Source organism: Pseudorasbora parva, chromosome 16 (genome assembly GCF_024679245.1).
Source record: "Pseudorasbora parva isolate DD20220531a chromosome 16, ASM2467924v1, whole genome shotgun sequence".
In the NCBI taxonomy this organism is placed as follows: Eukaryota; Metazoa; Chordata; class Actinopteri; order Cypriniformes; family Gobionidae; genus Pseudorasbora; species Pseudorasbora parva.
This window is the reverse complement of record NC_090187.1, coordinates 1,067,687-1,086,088: the sequence shown is the minus strand read 5'-3', so window position 1 is coordinate 1,086,088 and position 18,402 is coordinate 1,067,687. Positions and strand designations below refer to the sequence as shown.

The window sequence follows — 18,402 nt, the reverse complement described above, 5'->3', positions numbered from 1 at the left end:
TCAGCCCAGCCCGACGCAACTCCGACAGCACCTTCCGCAGCCGGTCCAGGTGGTCCTCCCAGGTCTCGGAGTGTACCACCACGTCATCCAAGTAGGCCGCCGCGTAGGCTTGGTGGGGTCGGAGCAGGATGTCCATGAGCCGCTGGAAGGTGGCGGGTGCTCCGTGCAGGCCGAAAGGGAGGACGCGGTATTGCCAGTGGCCGCTCGGAGTGGAGAAGGCTGTCTTTGGCTTGGCCTGAGCGGAGAGGGGTACCTGCCAATACCCTTTCGTGAGGTCGAGGGTGGAGATGTACCGCGCCCTCCCCAGGCGGTCCAGCAGCTCATCTACGCGGGGCATGGGATAGCCGTCAAACTCCGAGACCTCGTTGAGCCGGCGGAAGTCGTTGCAGAAGCGGAAGGTGCCATCGGGCTTTGGGACCATCACAATCGGGCTGGACCACGGGCTGCGTGATGGTTCGATGACCCCTAACCTCAACATCTCCTGTACCTCTGCCTCAATGGCGTGTCGCCGAGCCTCCGGAACACGGTAGGGCCGCTGCCGAACGACGACTCCTGGGGCCGTCCGGACGTCGTGCTCCAAGACGTGAGTCCGCCCGGGGCGAGGGGAGAACACCGCAGAAAACTGACTGACCAGGTGTTGCAGCTCCGACTTTTGGGCCGCCGACAGTTGGGGGTCCATGTCTACCATCACGGGTGGGGAGTCCGTGAACGCGGAGAGCTGGGGCCCGGTCCCGACCCAGCGCTTCAGGAGGTTGACGTGGTACAGCTGGTCGGCTCTCCTCTTCCCAGGCTGTCGGACCCGGTAGGTGACGGGCCCGACCTTCTCGGCGACCGTGAAGGGACCCTGCCAGGTGGCCAAGAATTTACAGGCGGCGGTCGGGACCAGGACCAAGACATGGTCCCCGCGCTGGAACTCTCTGGGTTGGGCGGCCCGGTCGTAGTGCCTCCGTTGGGCCTGCTGGGCTTTGGCCAGGTGCTCCCGGACAATGGGCATCACGCGGTCGATCCTGTCGCGCATCTGCCGCACGTGTTCTATCGTGGAACGGTGTACCCCCGGTTGTTGCTCCCAGGCCTCCTTGGCCACGTCGAGCAGTCCGCGAGGTTGCCGGCCGAAGAGGAGCTCAAACGGGGTGAAGCCGGTGGACGCTTGAGGGACTTCCCGGATGCCAAAGAGGACGTAGGGCAGCATCTTGTCCCAGTCCCGCGGGTCTTCGGCGGCCACCCGCCGCAGCATCTGTTTGAGCGTCTGGTTGAACCGCTCGACGAGGCCGTCGGTCTGGGGGTGGTACACCGTTGTGCGGAGCTGTTGGACCTTCAGGAGCCTGCAGAGATCTGCCATCATCCGGGACATGAACGGGGTGCCCTGGTCAGTCAGAATCTGGGCGGGGATGCCCACCCGGCTACACAGAAGGAAGAGCTCCTGGGCGATGGCCTTGGTGGTGGCTTTCCGGAGGGGAATGGCCTCTGGGTAGCGGGTGGCATAGTCCACGATGACGAGGATGTGTTCGAACCCCCGGGCGGACTTCGGCAGCGGTCCCACCAGATCCATTCCGATTCGCTCGAAGGGCACCTCTATGATGGGCAGCGGAATCAGCGGGCTGGGGGGAGGAACTCGTGGCGATGTCCGCTGGCAGGTGGGGCAGGCTTGGCAGAAGCGCTTCACCTCGGCCTCCAGGCCGGGCCAGTGGAAGCGATCTCGGATCCGTTGGATGGTGTTTTGAGCCCCGAGGTGGCCTGCCATGGGGTGTGCGTGGGCGATCTCCATCACTGCCTCGGTCTTGCTGCGGGGCACGACGAGCAGGTTTTTTTCCTCCCCCCTTCGCTGAGCGACACAGTAGAGCAGGCCTTGTTCAATTCTGAAGTGGGGCGTAGGGTGCGGCGCGGGCTGTAGGTCCTTCCCCTCCGCGACCCGTACTTGAGCCCAGCAGTGCTTCAGACGGTCGTCCTCGTGCTGCTCGCGGGCGAACGCCCCGGCCCCCGAGACCTGCTGGAAGAGATCATAGAATAGGTTAGCAGCTTGGGGGGTGGACTCACCATCTCGGGGGCTGTCCGAAGCCAGCAGCACAGGACGCCGTCTGGGTCTCCGCGCGGTCCGGCGCTTTGGGCGGCTCCCGGGCTGGCTGACAGGCTGAGTGGCGGCGGTGAGGAGACGGTCGAACCCCGGCCAGTCCCTTCCGAGCAACACGGGGACCGGCAGATCCTTGACGATCCCGACTTCGATGGCCCAGGTGCCCGGGGCGGCCTCGATGGACACGCGACGTGCGGGGACTTCTCGGGTATCGCCGTGCACACACACAATGGGGACGGAGGTCTTCGAATCTCCTCGCGGCGGCAGGATTGCCGCCTGTACGAGGCTGATGGCGCTGCCGGAGTCCAGGAGAGCCAGGAAGGGACGGCCGTTAATCTTCACCTCCGCCCGCGGCGCGTTCTCTGTGTGCACGGCGCAGCCTGCCAGCCATGCTCGTCCAGGGGATCGCGGGGCTTCGGTGGGCATGGGCTCGTCCGGAGGCCCGGGAACCGCCGGCCTGCCTACTGGTCGCGAGGTACCCTCCGGCGTGCGTCGCTCCTGGACCACCCTTCGGGGAAAAGGCGACGCTCGCTCCCCGACCTCCCGGTGGAAGGTGGCATCCGCCAGCTCAATAGCCTCGACCAGCTCATCCTTGGTGGCGGGCTTCCGCATCCCCACGGCTTGACGGAGGTGGCGCGGGAGCGCGCGCAGGAGGCGGTCAATGACGACGCGCTCCGCTACCTGGATGGCGGTGGAACCCTCGGCCAGCAACCAGTGTTGTGCCAGACGGGAGAGATCCGCGGCTTGGAGTCTGGGCGGGCGCCGTGGGTCATAGGACCAGTCATGGAAGAGTTGTGCAGCGCTGATCGCGGATAGCCCGACACGGCCCAGGATCTCTTTCTTTAGCACCGCATACGAAGTGCTTTGCGCAGGGGGAAGCGCGAAGTACGCCCGCTGCGCATCCCCGGTCAACAGCGGGGTGACGATGCGAGCCCACTCATCCTCTGGCCACGCCTCGCGGGTAGCGATGGTCTCAAACATCTCCAGGTATATGGCGACATCGTCGTGCTCGGTCATCCGTGGCATGAGTTGGGTTGCTTGGGCGCGAGGGTCAGGCAGCGGAGCGCGTTGGGCCGCGGCCGCCCGCAGTGTGAGCAGCTCCCGCTCGGTAGTGTCTTGTCGAGAGGCCATATGCTCCATAATTTGCTGCTGGCGGATGCTCACCTCGGTGAGGTGTTTCAACAGTTCGTCCATCGTTGCAGGGAGGAGCGCCACCTGGGGAAACAGAGGGAAAAAACCAATGAGTGTGGGGAAAAAATAAATCCAGGGAAAAAGTCTCGGGGAAACGGGAACCACTCCACGTGAACCTGATGTCGGTACTTCTTCACACTCTTGCCCGCATTCTCCACCAGTGTGACGGGGTGAAGAAGTACACGACACAGGAGGGCAGGTGAATTTCCCCGAAGGGTGGATTTATTGAACAAAGTGAAGGTGAAAGTGCGTTGAGTGCGGTGCTCCGTGCTCGGTGTGGTCTCTTCTTGCGTCCTCGGTGCTCGCGGTGATCTGGATCCGTGCTCAGAGTGAGTGCTGGCCGTCACACGCTGCTCTCTGGAGGGAGAATGGAGACAACAGTTAGCCGAGTCTTCTGGAGACATCTCTCACCTCTTTGGGCGGCGGGCAGGCTTATAAAGCCGCCCGCTGATGAGTTGCAGCTGTGACGGCTCAGCCTGTGATGAGCGGGTGCAGGTGTTCCCGCCTTGTTTCCAGGGCGACGCTGATGAGCGCTCGGGACACTTGTCACAATATATATATAAAGTCACCTAAAGGATTATTAGGAACACCTGTTCAGTTTCTCATTAATGCAGTTATCTAATCAGCCAATCACATGGCAGTTCTTCAATGCATTTAGGGGTGTGGTCCTGGTCAAGACAATCTCCTGAACTCCAAACTGAATGTCAGAATGGGAAAGAAAGGTGATTTAAGCCGTTTTGAGCGTGGCATGGTTGTTGGTGCCAGACGGGCCGGTCTGAGTATTTCACAATCTGCTCAGTTACTGGGATTTACACACACAACCATTTCTAGGGTTTACAAAGAATGGTGTGAAAAGGGAAGAGCATCCAGTATGCAGCAGTCCTGTGGGAGAAAATGCCTTGTTGATGCTCGAGGTCAGAGGAGAATGGGCCGACTGATTCAAGCTCATAGAAGAGCAACTTTGACTGAAATAACCACTCGTTACAACCGAGGTATGCAGCAAAGCATTTGTGAAGCCACAACACACACAACCTTGAGGCGGATGGGCTACAACAGCAGAAGACCCCACCGGGGTACCACTCATCTCCACTACAAATAGGAAAAAGAGGCGACAATCTGCACAAGCTCACCAAAATTGGACAGTAGAAGACTGGAGAAATGTTGCCTGGTCTGATGAGTCTCGATTTCTGCTGAGACATTCAGATGGTAGAGTCAGAATTTGGCGTAAACAGAATGAGAACATGGATCCATCATGCCTTGTTCCCACTGTGCAGGCTGGTGGTGGTGGTGTAATGGTGTGGGGGATGTTTTCTTGGCACACTTTAGGCCCCTTAGTGCCAACTGGGCATCGTTTAAATGCCACGGCCTACCTGAGCATTGTTTCTGACCATGTCCATCCCTTTATGACCACCCTGTACTCAGGGCTGGACTGGTAATCTGGCATACCGGGTATTTTCCCGGTGGGCCGACGCACTTTGGGGCCGATAGGTTATTTATTTATTTATATATATATATATATATATATATATATATATATATATATATTTGTGCGCATTACTTCCAGCAGGATAATGCACCATGTCACAAAGCTCGAATCATTTCAGATTGGTTTCTTGAACATGACAATGAGTTGACTGTACTAAAATGGCCGCCACAGTCCCCAGATCTCAACCCAATAGAGCATCTTTGGGATGTGGTGGAACAGGAGCTTCGTGCCCTGGATGTGCATCCCACAAATCTCCATCAACTGTAAGATGCTCTCCTATCAATATGGGCCAACATTTCTAAAGAATGCTTTCAGCAGCTTGATGATCAATGCCACGTAGAATTAAGGCAGTTCTGAAGGAGAAAGGGGTCAAACATTCTGAAATCAAGACATTTACTGCAGAAGCAAAATGACTGAAGATATGTAAGTCTGTACTCATGTATTTTTCATGAGTCTGAACAATGTGCCAAAATTAATTGAGCTGTTGCTTCAAACAGGAAAAAATGTTTTCCCTTTGAATTAAGATTATGTTCTTGCCACACTGACATATATTTGTTCTTGTTTAAGGCACAAATTGCCTTAATTTTCATTAAGGCGAAAAAATCACTTGGCAAGAAAGCATGTTTTGCAGTGCAGTGGTAGACTGAGCCTCATTTGCATGTGTTAAGCGGCGCTAAAGAACCCGTTCAGTGTCTCACTGCAGGCCAGATACTGGTGAGATACACAGGCTATCAGTCTAAAGTTTGAGCAGCTCAAAGCTGATCTCATTCACTATAAGGACAGACACATTTTAAGACTGGACTCCGGCCAGGAGCGAAGCACACAGGTAATTTACCTCAAGATTGGCAAGACAAAGCAGAAACATCAAACACAATCTGACTGGAGTGAAGGACGTTACCTGACCCAACTCTGTCTCAGTGCCCAGCTTCATTACCATCCCCTAATGAGATAAAAGAAGTTCAAAATCAAGTCAAGATCAAGAATGACAAGAAATGTGTGGCGCATTAATAGCTCTGGTATATTTCATGCCTGTATGCACTGAAGACAACCCAAATCCTTCACAATCCCTTTCCTAATCACACTCTGTGTGACTTTTCCATCATTCATCAGATTCTCTTCTACAGTCCCATCAGTGAGACGCAAGAACCTCCTTAATGATGATTACTACAATATGTGATTGATAGAAGTAGCACGCAATTAAAACTGTAAACTTGACAGTTAACAGGAATAAATGTTAGTGCTTGTTTCAGAACATTTAAAAAACATTAAAAGTAAAGTTCCCATAATGTTTGAAGAATAATAAAATGGAGAATTCTCTTAACACTCACATAACCAAGAAAAAACAACAACACACACATACCCAAAACATTTTGACATTCAGAAACAGCATTTACAAAACTTAGATTATTGGAATATATTTAAACAGAGGGGACTCTGTAGTGGGTTCAGGGGCTGGAGGGGACTCTGTAGTGGGTTCAGGGGCTGGAGGGGACTCTGTAGTGGGTTCAGGGGCTGGAGGGGACTCTGGAGTGGGTTCAGGGGCTGGAGGGGACTCTGGAGTGGGTTCAGGGGCTGGAGGGGACTCTGGAGTGGACACAGGGGCTGGAGGGGACTCTGGAGTGGGTTCAGGGGCTGGAGGGGACTCTGGAGTGGGCCCAGGGGCTGGAGGAGACTCTGGAGTGGGCTCAGGGGCTGAAGGGGACTCTGGAGTGGGCTCAGGGGCTGAAGGGGACTCTGGAGTGGGCCCAGGGGCTGGAGGAGACTCTGGAGTGGGTTCAGGGGCTGGAGGGGACTCTGGAGTGGGTTCAGGGGCTGGAGGGGACTCTGGAGTGGGCCCAGGGGCTGGAGGAGACTCTTGAGTGGGCTCAGGGGCTGAAGGGGACTCTGGAGTGGGTTCAGGGGCTGGAGGGGACTCTGGAGTGGGCCCAGGGGCTGGAGGAGACTCTGGAGTGGGCCCAGGTGCTGGAGGGGACTCTGGAGTGGGTTCAGGGGCTGGAGGGGACTCTGGAGTGGGCCCAGGGGCTGGAGGAGACTCTGGAGTGGGCTCAGGGGCTGAAGGGGACTCTGGAGTAGGCTCAGGGGCTGAAGGGGACTCTGGAGTGGACTCAGGGGCTGGAGGGGACTCTGGAGTGGGTTCAGGGGCTGGAGGGGACTCTGGAGTGGGCCCAGGGGGCTGGAGGGGACTCTGGAGTGGGCTCAGGGGCTGGAGGGGACTCTGGGGTGGACACAGGGGCTGGAGGGGACTCTGGAGTGAGCTCAGGGGCTAGAGGGGACTCTGGAGTGGACACAGGGGCTAGAGGGGACTCTGGAGTGAGCTCAGGGGCTGGAGGGGACTCTGGAGTGAGCTCAGGGGCTGGAGGGGACTCTGGAGTGGGCTCAGGGGCTGGAGGGGACTCTGGAGTGGGCTCAGGGGCTGGAGGGGACTCTGGAGTGGGTTCAGGGGCTGGAGGGGACTCTGGAGTGAGCTCAGGGGCTGGAGGGGACTCTGGAGTGAGCTCAGGGGCTGGAGGGGACTCTGGAGTGAGCTCAGGGGCTGGAGGGGACTCTGTAGAGGGCTCAGGGGCTGGAGGGGACTCTGGAGAGGGTTCAGGGGCTGGAGGGGACTCTGGAGTGAGCTCAGGGGCTGGAGGGGACTCTGTAGAGGGCTCAGGGGCTGGAGGGGACTCTAGAGTGGGTTCAGGGGCTGGAGGGGACTCTGTAGAGGGCTCAGGGGCTGGAGGGGACTCTAGAGTGGGCCCAGGGGCTGGAGGGGACTCTGGAGTGGGTTCAGGGGCTGGAGGGGACTCTGGGGTGGACACAGGGGCTGGAGGGGACTCTGGAGTATATTAAAGTATATTTTTATATTAATTTTATATTAGTAATATAATAATTTAATATAATAAATATAATAAAATAATTTTAGTATATTAGTAAAAACTTTGAACTTCACAAAGGTCTCCCAAAGTCCATTGACGGTACCTTCATCTGCTCAATAAGGCTGGTGTGGTAGAACACCTTTAATGAGCACTCAGGAAACTGATTTAGGCATGCCAGTTGTAGAAAATCCCTTGTGTGGTCCTCGAGGGTTCTTCCCTGTTGTTCCAGGCAGCACATCTGCACTGCTGGTAAGTTCATCCTTCAATCTTTATTCTGGTCCTGTATTCTGACAAGGTTGGTGGCTGTAATGAAGCGCACAACGAAGGAGATGTTCAATACTGACAATTACTCTTATAATAAACACAACAAACAGGAGAATAATTTGGAGACATCACAACCACATTACACATAGACTTTAACAATACTGGACAAGGAACTGACAGAAATTGAGAGCTTAAATACACAGGGGAAACAAAGGAGATGATGAGTTCATTAACGAGGGACAGGAGAATATCATGAACCAAAGAATCAAAGGGAAAACTGGGTCAAAGGAAGACGAGCAAACAGAGAGTGAACACAAGGAAATCAAAAACAGAGCATAACCCTGACACACACACGTCTTGAACTGCATGAGTCGGAGATGAACGATCCTCTGGAGAACACAAACCGCTAGTTAAGATGGCGACTCAGTGATTTAGAGCTGTGAGAGTGATGAGTGCATGAAATACGTCAAAGCTCAAAGTTCATGCAGGGTTCAACCCCCCAAAACTCTATTTCCTCATTGAATTATGTTGCTTCTCCTTCACATGCTTCTACAACCCTGGGATTGAGGTTCGAATTAAAATATTTTCTCATAATCGTGTGAAAAATTTATGATTTGAGATGAAATTACTGACAGTTCTTGTATTTTCCTTTTATTGTGCTATAATATCAACTGCTGCTCTGAGCTTCAGAGAGAAATTCATTAACATTTAAAGCAAGGCTTATATTTTGAGATGAACATTAAAAACATTCCGGGTGAATAGGTTTGTTGTCTCCTTTTACAGTTTTTTCCAATTGCTAACACACTAAAATAACAACAATAACAAGAGGATATGGAAGGGAAAGAGGATGGGGAAAAGGAAGAGGAAACGGAAGGGGAAGAGGAAGGGAAAGAGGAAGGGGAAGAGGAAAGGGAAGCAGATGGGGAAGATGAAAAGAAAGGGGAAGAGGAAGGGGAAGAGAAAGGGGAAGAGGAAGAAGGAGATGAAGGTGAAAAGGAAGGGGGAGAGGAAGGGGAAGAGGAAGAGGAAGGGGAATAGGAAGAGGAAGATGAAGGGGAAGAGGAAGAGGAAGGGGTAGAGGAGGGGGGGAGAGGAAGAAGGAGAGGAAGGTGAAAAGGAAGGGGGAGAGGAAGGGGAAGATGAAGATGAAGAGGGAGAGGAAGGGGAAGATGAAGGGGAAGAGGAAGAGGAAGGGGAAGAGGAAGATGAAGGGGAAGAGGAAGAGGAAGGGGAAGAGGAGGGGGGGAGAGGAAGAAGGAGAGGAAGGTGAAAAGGAAGGGGGAGAGGAAGGGGAAGATGAAGATGAAGAGGGAGAGGAAGGGGAAGAGGAAGGGGAAGAGGAAGGGGAAGAGGAAGGGGGGGGAAGGGGAAGAGGAAGGGGAAGAGGAAGGGGGGGAAGGGGAAGAGGAAGGGGGGGGGGAGGGGAAGAGGAAGGGGGAGAGGAAGAGGAAGGGGAAGAGGAGGGGGGGAGAGGAAGAAGGAGAGGAAGGTGAAAAGGAAGGGGAAGATGAAGATGAAGAGGGAGAGGAAGGGGAAGAGGAAGGGGAAGAGGAAGGGGAAGAGGAAGGGGGGGGAAGGGGAAGAGGAAGGGGAAGAGGAAGGGGGGGGGAGGGGAAGAGGAAGGGGGAGAGGAAGGGGAAGGGGAAGAGGAAGGGGAAGGGGAAGGGGAAGGGGAAGAAGAAGCCAGAGAGGAAGGGGAAGAGGAAGGGGAAGGGGAAGAGGAAGAGGAAGACGAAGAGGAAGAGGAAGAGGAAGAGGAAGGATGCAATTTTCTTTCTTAGTTTACAGTTTTTTGCGCATGTTTTTTTGTTCAGTCCAATGTAAATAGATCTGTGGCACTAAGTTGTTTGGTGAAAATGTAAAAATATAAATGTTTCAACTTGTGTGAAACGGAAAGTGTGTGTATCTGCAAATATTTCTGTGCATGTGAACAATCTGAAGAATTTGTTATATATTTTAGTATGATGGCAAAGCATACTAAAGACGAGAGTGCCTTTCAGTATGAGTGTGTAGATTTTCAACGGTGTGTTGCTGGTCAGACAAAAATCTGGCAATATGAATGAAGTGTGTGCCATTTCATGCAAAAGTTTGATTCTGATGACGCTCTATGTAGTTTTGGCTGCAGTGCTTAATTTTGTCAGATACATGAGGTATTTTGCAGTCGGGGTGTGTGGTTTTGTGAATTGTGTAAAGTATTTTAATAAAACCAACCTACTTTGTAAAAATGTGTGTTAGCAATTGGAAAAAAAACTGGAGGACTCACAGAAGGACAGGAATTTGTGTAGATGATTTAGTGCTCTGCCCCTACTCTCGGTTCTATCATTGTGTGTGTTATGAGGTGTTTTTAAGGCTTCTGTTGCCTGTCCTTGACCCCTGCTGGCGTCACGCTCCTGTAAAACTACACTAACAGTCTCCACAGAGCCATTCTGTCCCCGTTTCCACAAAGATAATGGGCTCTATGAATCCAGCCGACTTGTAAACATTTTACTGGCTGTGTTTGCATTTCTAATAGCCATGTTAGCGCTCCATGTTCCGCATGCGGCCGGTCAGTCTGAACATTAAACACAGGCGGATTGACCTTCAGAATGGACGGCTTACAGACAGAATCTGTTTCAGTATCATCATGGAACATTTTCAGCTATGATAGACAGGATTTGGTTTATAAAAGCTTTTACATTTAATTTAAAACAAAAGAAAAACAGAAGCAAAGTCTTATTTCATTTTAAAAGGACAGTTCATCCAAAAATCAGTTGTTGACATCATTTATTCACTCCAGAGTCCCTTCCTCTATGAGCAACACAAGAAGAGGTTCTGGAAAATGAGATTCTGTCCATGTCCTGAAAATCAATAGGATCCAATATTGTTTGAACACACACACACACACACACACACACACACACACACACACACACACACACACACACACACACACACACACACACACACACACACACACACACACACACACACACACACACACACACACACAGCAGATTACAGATGGACCATGACCTCGAACAAACCGTGGACAACACATGAACTTCCAGCCAGTTTGTCTGGATACAAATCATCTGCTAAACTGTGACTTAATAATGTCACAAATAACCCTTTCGTAGAATCTGCACACAGCTATTCCAGTATTACTGCTATAAAATAAAAGAAAAAAACAAAAAAGAATGAATGATAAATAAAACATGATTAAAAATATAGTATAAAATTATATTAACTATGTAAATTATTATGCAATTAAAATGAGGAATATTTTATTTGCGTAAATAAACGATGTGGAATTCATTCCCCAGGTTAAGGCTCTTCATGAGAATAAGTCCATCAGAAGGGTTTGGATGAGAAGCGCTCTACAGAAAGAGCTCTCCGGACGGAGGATAATCTTTAACACCCGTTAAAGGCCTAATGGCTCCATCCATCTTACACGCAGAGGAACGATGTAGATGAGCGCTTTAATCATGATCAGGCAGCTGAGAAAAGAGTGCAAATTAACACAATAATAGTGGAGGACGTGTTGGACCTCAAGAAATATGAGGTGGGCTTCAGCTGAGTTAGAGATAACCTCAGCTCATTCAGTGGATCTCTGAGCCGGTTCTCAGTATGAATGAGGATCACACTGCAGAAAAATGCTTTTCTTATACTTACTATACAATTATGACTTTTACATTGATTATTTGAAAACATTTTCATGTCTGAATATGTCTCTCTAGAGATTGTGACATTATTTTGCACTGCAAAAACTTTTCTTACTAAGTATTTTTGTCTTGTTTCTAAGATCAATAATCTGCCAATGGGGTGAGATAAATAATCTTGTTTTCTGTTTGAATTAAGATTATTATTCTCACCCCATTGGCAGATTATTTATCTTATTTTAAGCAAAAACTCTCTTCATTTTGAGTTATTTTTCCCAAAACGAGACAATAATTTTTGCTTGTCTAGTAAATACTTCTTGTTTTAAGAATTTTTAGATGTTTGGACTAGAAACAAGACAAAAATACTGAGTAAGAAGAGCATTTTTTGCAGTGCATGCGCTTCAAAATGAACAGAAAATGTAAAATGTTTGCGATTGAGGCGACTCATGAGTGAACAGATTATCATGCTGAGAATCACACCCCTGCTGTCCATTGATTATCTGACTTTAATCACACACACACACACACACACACACACACACACACACACACACACACACACACACACACACACACACACACACACACACACACACACACACACACACACACACACACACACACACACACACATATGTCGTGCTTTCATGTTTAATGGGGACTTTCCATAGGCGTAATGGATTTCATACTGTACAAACTGTAGATCCTATCCCCTTACACAGCCCCTAAACCTACCCATCACACACACACACACACACACACACACACACACACACACACACACACACACACACACACACACACACACACACACACACACACACACACACACACACACTGCCCCTAAACCTACCCATCACAGGAAACATTCTGCATTTTTACTTTCTCAAATAAACTCCTCCTGTGTGATTTATAAGATGTTTTCCTCATGGGGACCTAAAAATATCCCCACAAGGACAAGGATTTCGGATATTGCCATCTTTGTGGGGACATTTTGTCCCCATAACGTAGGGATTACCAGGTCACACACACACACACACACACACACACACACACACACACACACACACACACACACACACACACACACACACACACACACACACACACACACACACACACACACACACACACACACACTTAACCTCCAATCCAGTATGTATATTGTCTTTATTGATCGCAGAATGTATTTTAACTTCATAAACCCATTGAATCGCTCATAAAGATGCATGTTTCCAGACGATCTCGTGCTGTGTGTGTAGCGAGTGCAGTATACTCCTGTCCTGCTGCAGAAGCTCTGGGTTTAATCAATAGCTCAGTATATGCTATAGGATCCAGCACTCGAGGTAATGAACTGCCTGTTTGATATATCTGAGAGTCCAGACGGAAACACACTCTGCCACCGCAGCAGTTCTTTGATTGGTCATTTCTCTTCCATCACCTCGACTCTCTGTGCAAAACTTCTGTTCTGTTGCATAAACTCTGGTTATAATCTCATCAGGTCTTAACATCCAGATCTGAGTTCCTCTACACTGCAAAAAATGCTCTTCTTGCTCAGTAATTTTGTCTTGTTTCTAGTCCAAACCTCCTAAAATTCTTACAACAAGAAGTATTTACAAATTATTGTCTTGTTTTGGGGAAAATAACTCTAAATGAAGAGAGTTTTTGCTTAAAATAAGATAAATAATCTGCCAATGGGGTGAGATAAATAATCTTGTTTTCTGTTTGAATTAAGATTATTTTTCTCACCCCATTGGCAGATTATTTATCTTATTTTAAGCAAAAACTCTCTTCATTTTGAGTTATTTTCCCCAAAACAAGACAATAATTTTACTTGACTAGTAAATACTTCTTAATGTAAGAATTTTTAGATATTTCGACTAGAATAGACAAAAATACTGAGTAAGAAAAGCATTTTTTGAAGCGTATTAACCTTCAGGTAACAAAAAAATGTTTCTAAGAACATTTAGTTAATATTCATTTTAAGTTTCATTGTTACGACATTATATCTCATATCATTCTTCAAACATTATGGGAACATTACTTTGAATGTTCTGAAACAACTAAAACGTTTCAAACGTTGTATTAATAATGTTTTTGTGTTAACGTTTTGAGAAACATTATTAAAGAGATAACTTTAAACAAACGTAAAACACATTCTCTCGAAGGCTTGATTGTGTTTATGCTTCGTTTAAAAAAAAGGCATTATTTTCCATATATTTTACCTTTATTCTACACTGCTCTGTCCCTCCTTCTGAAAACGACCTTATAGTTTCCGGGTTCTATGAAGCCGGTCCCTCAAAAATACGCAATGGGCTCTGATTGGTTAGCTGGCCCAGCTGTGTTCTGATTGGCTAATGGCCTAGTGCACGTGTTTCAGAAACCCCTCCCCTTTACCGTAAAGACTGCGGATCTATAGTGATCGCTACTGAAGAAAGAACTGACGCAAGAGCTATTAACCCAAACCAACACTAAACATTGGGTTAACTATAGTAGCCAAATCAAAAACAGAAGTAGATGTAGATAAACAATACATCAAAGCTCTAATCAAAGAATAATTTACACTTATTCCAAGCCAGTTCGCTGTTGAGATTTAAAATAAGTTTGTAACGTTAGGTGTTTGTTGGATAACGTTAAGTATGAATGAGCATTTAACAAACTGCGCTGTCATTTGATTACTTCCTTGCTACAGCGTACAATTAACAATACGAACTATTACAGGAAAACACATCAATGAAAAATGAATCATACTCACGGGCTGTGGCCGTTTTTAAAGTTGGAACTGCTCCATCTTTCAGACAAGCCGTTGTGCGAATCCTGCATTGAACTCGCAGAGATTGTGGAAGCTTTCCTCCGTAAAATGTGCAGCTCAGAGCGAGATTTGGATTATAATTATGAGGGACGAGTTAAAAATAAATTAACCATTGATCCCGAACTCACCGAACAAAGTGGACCTGCAATCCGGATGAAAACAACAGCGTTTCTTCGGCATAGCAACTCTTCTCCACAGCAATAAAAATGGCCCCGCCCCCTTATTTAATATTCTCGGAGGAGGGGTTTATGTAAATATTGGGCTGGTGATGTCATCAACCCTGGAGGAATGTCTGTAGTTCTCCACCGGCCGTTTGCTGTAGTCCTTAGAAATTGGCTTCTTTGCTTTAAACTTTGAACGTTGTAAAGATGTTGTTTATGCTCAAACAGTGATATTACACACTAGCTAAAGTTAGAAAAGTGAAATCGTGTTTTACTGCCCCTTTAACACTACTGGAGGAACGTTTGTTCATAACTTTGAGAGAACCTTAGTAGAACATTCCCTGTGAGCTGGAATACTGCTAAAGGTTGATTACAAAAATTACCAAATAAATATGAAAAACTAAAATAGCATGGACGTTTTTTGTCCAATCAAATGCCCTGGACGGTGATAATGTCCCTCCCCCAAATCCGGCTTTAACTGAGAAGCGGCAGATATATTTTCTTTATTGACAAGTTGTCTTTCAAGGCTTTTCATTTTCAGAAGCTGTTTATATGATGACAGAAGGGGGTTTGTTTGGCAAGAATTATGTGACCAGACTCTTTTAGCAGTCCAGTAATTGTTTTTATTTTATTTTGAAATACACTATATTGCCAAAAGTATTGGGCCGCTCCTCCAGATCCCTGAGTTCAGGTGTTCAGTCTCTTCATGGCCACAGGTGTATAACTCCAGCTCTCGGCCTGCAGACGCTTCTACACACATTAGTGAAAGAATGGGTCGCTCTCAGGAGCTCAGTGAACTCAAGCGTGGGGCCGTGATAGGCTGACACCTGTGCAATAAGTCCATTCCTGACATTTCCTCTCTACTAAATATTCCACGCTCAACTGTTAGTGGGATTAGAACAAAGAGGAAGCCATTGGAAACAACAACAACGCAGCCACGAAGTGTTAAATCCCAGAGCGGGGTCAGCGCATGCTGAGGGTCACAGTGCGCAGAAGTCTCAAACTTTCTGCAGAGTCAACAGCTCCAGACCTCCAGACTTCTGTGGCCTTCAGATGAGCTCAAGAACAGCGGAGAGAGCTTCATGGAATGGGTTTCCATGGCCGAGCAGCTCATCCAAGCCTTATATCACCAAGAGCAATGCAAAGCGTGGGATGCAGTGGAGTAAAGCAGCCGCCACTGGACTCTAGAGCAGTGAGACGTGTTCTCTGAGCGACCAATCACGCTTCAGTCTGACAATCCCATGGACGAGTCTGGGTTTGGCCGTCGCCAGGAGAGCGGGACTCGCCTGACTGCATTGTGCCAAGTGCAAAGTTTGGTGGAGGGGGGATTATCATTTACCAAGACATTTTGGACAATTTCACGCTCCCGTCTTTGTGGGATCAGTTTGTGGACGGCCCCTTCCTGTCCCAGCATGACTGCGCTCCAGTGCACAAAGCGTCGCTCCATAAAGACATGGATGAGGAGTTTGGTGTGGAGGAACTGGACTGGCCTGCACAGAGTCCTGAGCTCAACCCGATAGAACAGCTTTGGGATGAATTAGAGCGGAGACTGAGAGCCAGGCCTTCTCGTCCAACATCAGTGCCTGACCTCACAAATGAGCTTCTAGAAGAATGGGCAAAAATCCCCATAAACACACTCCTAAACCTTGAGGAAAGCCTTCCCAGAAGAGCTGGAGCTGTTAGAGAGGGTGGGCCGACTCCACCCTGCATGTCATCATCTCAGCAACATAATGTCAAACTCAACGTCAGATCAGCTGAGATTCGAGGGTCGCCCATTCCTTCCCCCATTCATCCAGTAATGATTGGTGAAGGTGCGAGTCGGTCGTCATAAATCAGGCTCTCTGGGATTGGACGTGCCGGAGACTATCACAGATAAAGCCTCAGGAGTGTCCTTAACCTGACCTCTGATCACAGCAGGAGATCTGATGGAGGAAAGAGAGGAAGAGAGGAGGAGAGGAAGAGAGGAGGAGAGGAGGAGAGGAGGGGAGGAAGGGAGGAAGAGAGGAGGAGAGGAGGAGAGGAGGAGAGGAAGAGAGGAGGAGAGGAAGAGAGGAGGAGAGGAGGAGAGGAGGAGAGGAGGAGAGGAAGAGAGGAGGAGAGGAGGAGAGGAAGAGAGGAGGAGAGAAGGAGAGGAAGAGAGGAGGAGAGGAGGAGAGGAAGAGAGGAAGAGAGGAGGAGAGGAGGAGAGGAGGAGAGGAGGGGAGGAGGAGAGGAGGAGAGGAAGAGAGGAGGAGAGAAGGAGAGGAAGAGAGGAGGAGAGGAGGAGAGGAGGAGAGGAAGAGAGGAAGAGAGGAGGAGAGGAGGAGAGGAGGAGAGGAGGGGAGGAAGAGAGGAGGAGAGGAGGAGAGGAAGAGAGGAAGAGAGGAGGAGAGGAAGAGAGGAGGAGAGAAGGAGAGGAAGAGAGGAGGAGAGGAGGAGAGGAAGAGAGGAGGAGAGAAGGAGAGGAAGAGAGGAGGAGAGGAGGAGAGGAGGAGAGGAAGAGAGGAAGAGAGGAGGAGAGGAGGAGAGGAGGAGAGAAGGAGAGGAAGAGAGGAGGAGAGGAGGAGAGGAGGAGAGGAAGAGAGGAAGAGAGGAGGAGAGGAGGAGAGGAGGAGAGGAGGAGAGGAAGAGAGGAAAAGAGGAGGAGAGGAGGAGAGGAGGAGAGGAAGAGAGGAGGAGAGGAGGAGAGGAAGAGAGGAGGAGAGAAGGAGAGGAAGAGAGGAGGAGAGGAGGAGAGGAGGAGAGGAAGAGAGGAAGAGAGGAGGAGAGGAGGAGAGGAGGGGAGGAAGAGAAAACAACAGTTCGTTTGGGGATCTGAGCGCTTCGGATGCAGGTACTTGTGCTCGACAGATTAAGTATCTTCCTCCTGGTTTATTAAAGGCTAAATATTAATTACTACACCCTCCAGATGCCCCTACACATATATTTTAAATCACTTACATATCATTAGCATCATATATTCCTCCATATGAGCTTCATAATTAAACCGGTATTGCCACTAATCTGATTTTAGCACCTTCAGTCCCTCTGCCTGTCTATTACTGACATTCAGACCTTCTGGTAACCGTCTCACTATAACAGCAATGCAGTTCCCACATTTCTACAACTTTATACATTTCACTGATAATCATAATTATTCAAACATCAGAAACATGTGCAACTGAATCTTTTCATGACTCAAAAAAGTTATTAATGAACGACACACACGTGAACTGCTGATGACGTGACACCTTTCCCTTTTCAGAATATGAATTACTACCCCCTCCGCTCATTTAACTGTAAATCATTTAAATCACTTAAATTATGACTATCATTTGGGACATGCATTATTATGAACAGTTTTACACTTTGTGCCACTATATTTATACAACAACTCCCTTTGACATGGAGTAGGGAGAGACTGGGGTAAGATGAGCCATTTATTACTTATGTGGTCCTCAAGATAAGAACAAATTAGGCAGAAGTGCAACAAAAGCTGATCTGAAGTAATTTCAGGGTGTTTGCTATCGTTATAAATGATCAGGATCTGGACCCAATGATCAAAGGGATCTGAAAATATGGCTTCCTATTAAAAAAAAAGGTCCTAATGGCTCAATTTACCCCAGGTTAGGGGTAAGTTGAGCCGAGTCAGTGGGTAAGCTTCACCATCTGGGTGTGAACGGACCATCTGACTGAATCTGAATCAAACCCATGTGAGATTGATAAGATAATTTACCTTTTTTTATGTAATCTTAATAATCAGATGTCCCTTTACCGATAGTCATATTTCTGTTCTTAAGCACTTAAGGAACATTAAACCGACCACATGAAGTTGAAGTGTCAATGTCTTTAACTCTGCATTTCTGAAACATGTTAAAGGTGTAACCTTCACAAAAACAGACTAAACTGAGTTTGTGGAGTAAAATTAAATACAAACTGAATTGGGTTGAATGAATAAATGTCAATGAA

The 18,402-nt window shown here is 48.6% G+C and overlaps 2 protein-coding genes across 2 annotated transcripts; one reads left to right on the top strand and one right to left on the bottom strand.

The window, feature by feature from the left end:
• Positions 1-6,880: 6,880 nt before the first annotated feature.
• On the bottom strand, positions 6,881-7,859 carry LOC137043763 (uncharacterized). Its single transcript, XM_067420179.1, has 2 exons — positions 7,704-7,859; positions 6,881-7,558 (listed from the first exon to the last, which is right to left on the bottom strand). The coding sequence occupies exons 1-2, from the start codon at positions 7,857-7,859 to the stop codon at positions 6,881-6,883; spliced, it is 834 nt and encodes a 277-aa protein (XP_067276280.1).
• A 1,301-nt stretch (positions 7,860-9,160) lies between these two features.
• On the top strand, positions 9,161-11,420 carry LOC137043762 (high mobility group nucleosome-binding domain-containing protein 5-like). The gene is made up of 2 exons (XM_067420178.1): positions 9,161-9,628; positions 11,301-11,420. Exons 1-2 carry the CDS (start codon positions 9,161-9,163, stop codon positions 11,418-11,420), a joined length of 588 nt encoding a protein of 195 aa, XP_067276279.1.
• Positions 11,421-18,402: the final 6,982 nt, after the last annotated feature.

Excerpts from the sequence above, each read along its gene's own strand:
- LOC137043763 (XM_067420179.1), bottom strand. The coding sequence starts at position 7,859 with ATGAACTTACCAGCAGTGCAGATGTGCTGCCTGGAACAACAGGGAAGA. Across the intron at positions 7,559-7,703 it reads GCCTTATTGAGCAGATGAAG|TCCCCTCCAGCCCCTGTGTC; the intron begins GTACCGTCAATG and ends TATACTCCAGAG.
- LOC137043762 (XM_067420178.1), top strand. The coding sequence starts at position 9,161 with ATGAAGATGAAGAGGGAGAGGAAGGGGAAGAGGAAGGGGAAGAGGAAG. Across the intron at positions 9,629-11,300 it reads GGAAGAGGAAGAGGAAGGAT|AGGAACGATGTAGATGAGCG; the intron begins GCAATTTTCTTT and ends TCTTACACGCAG.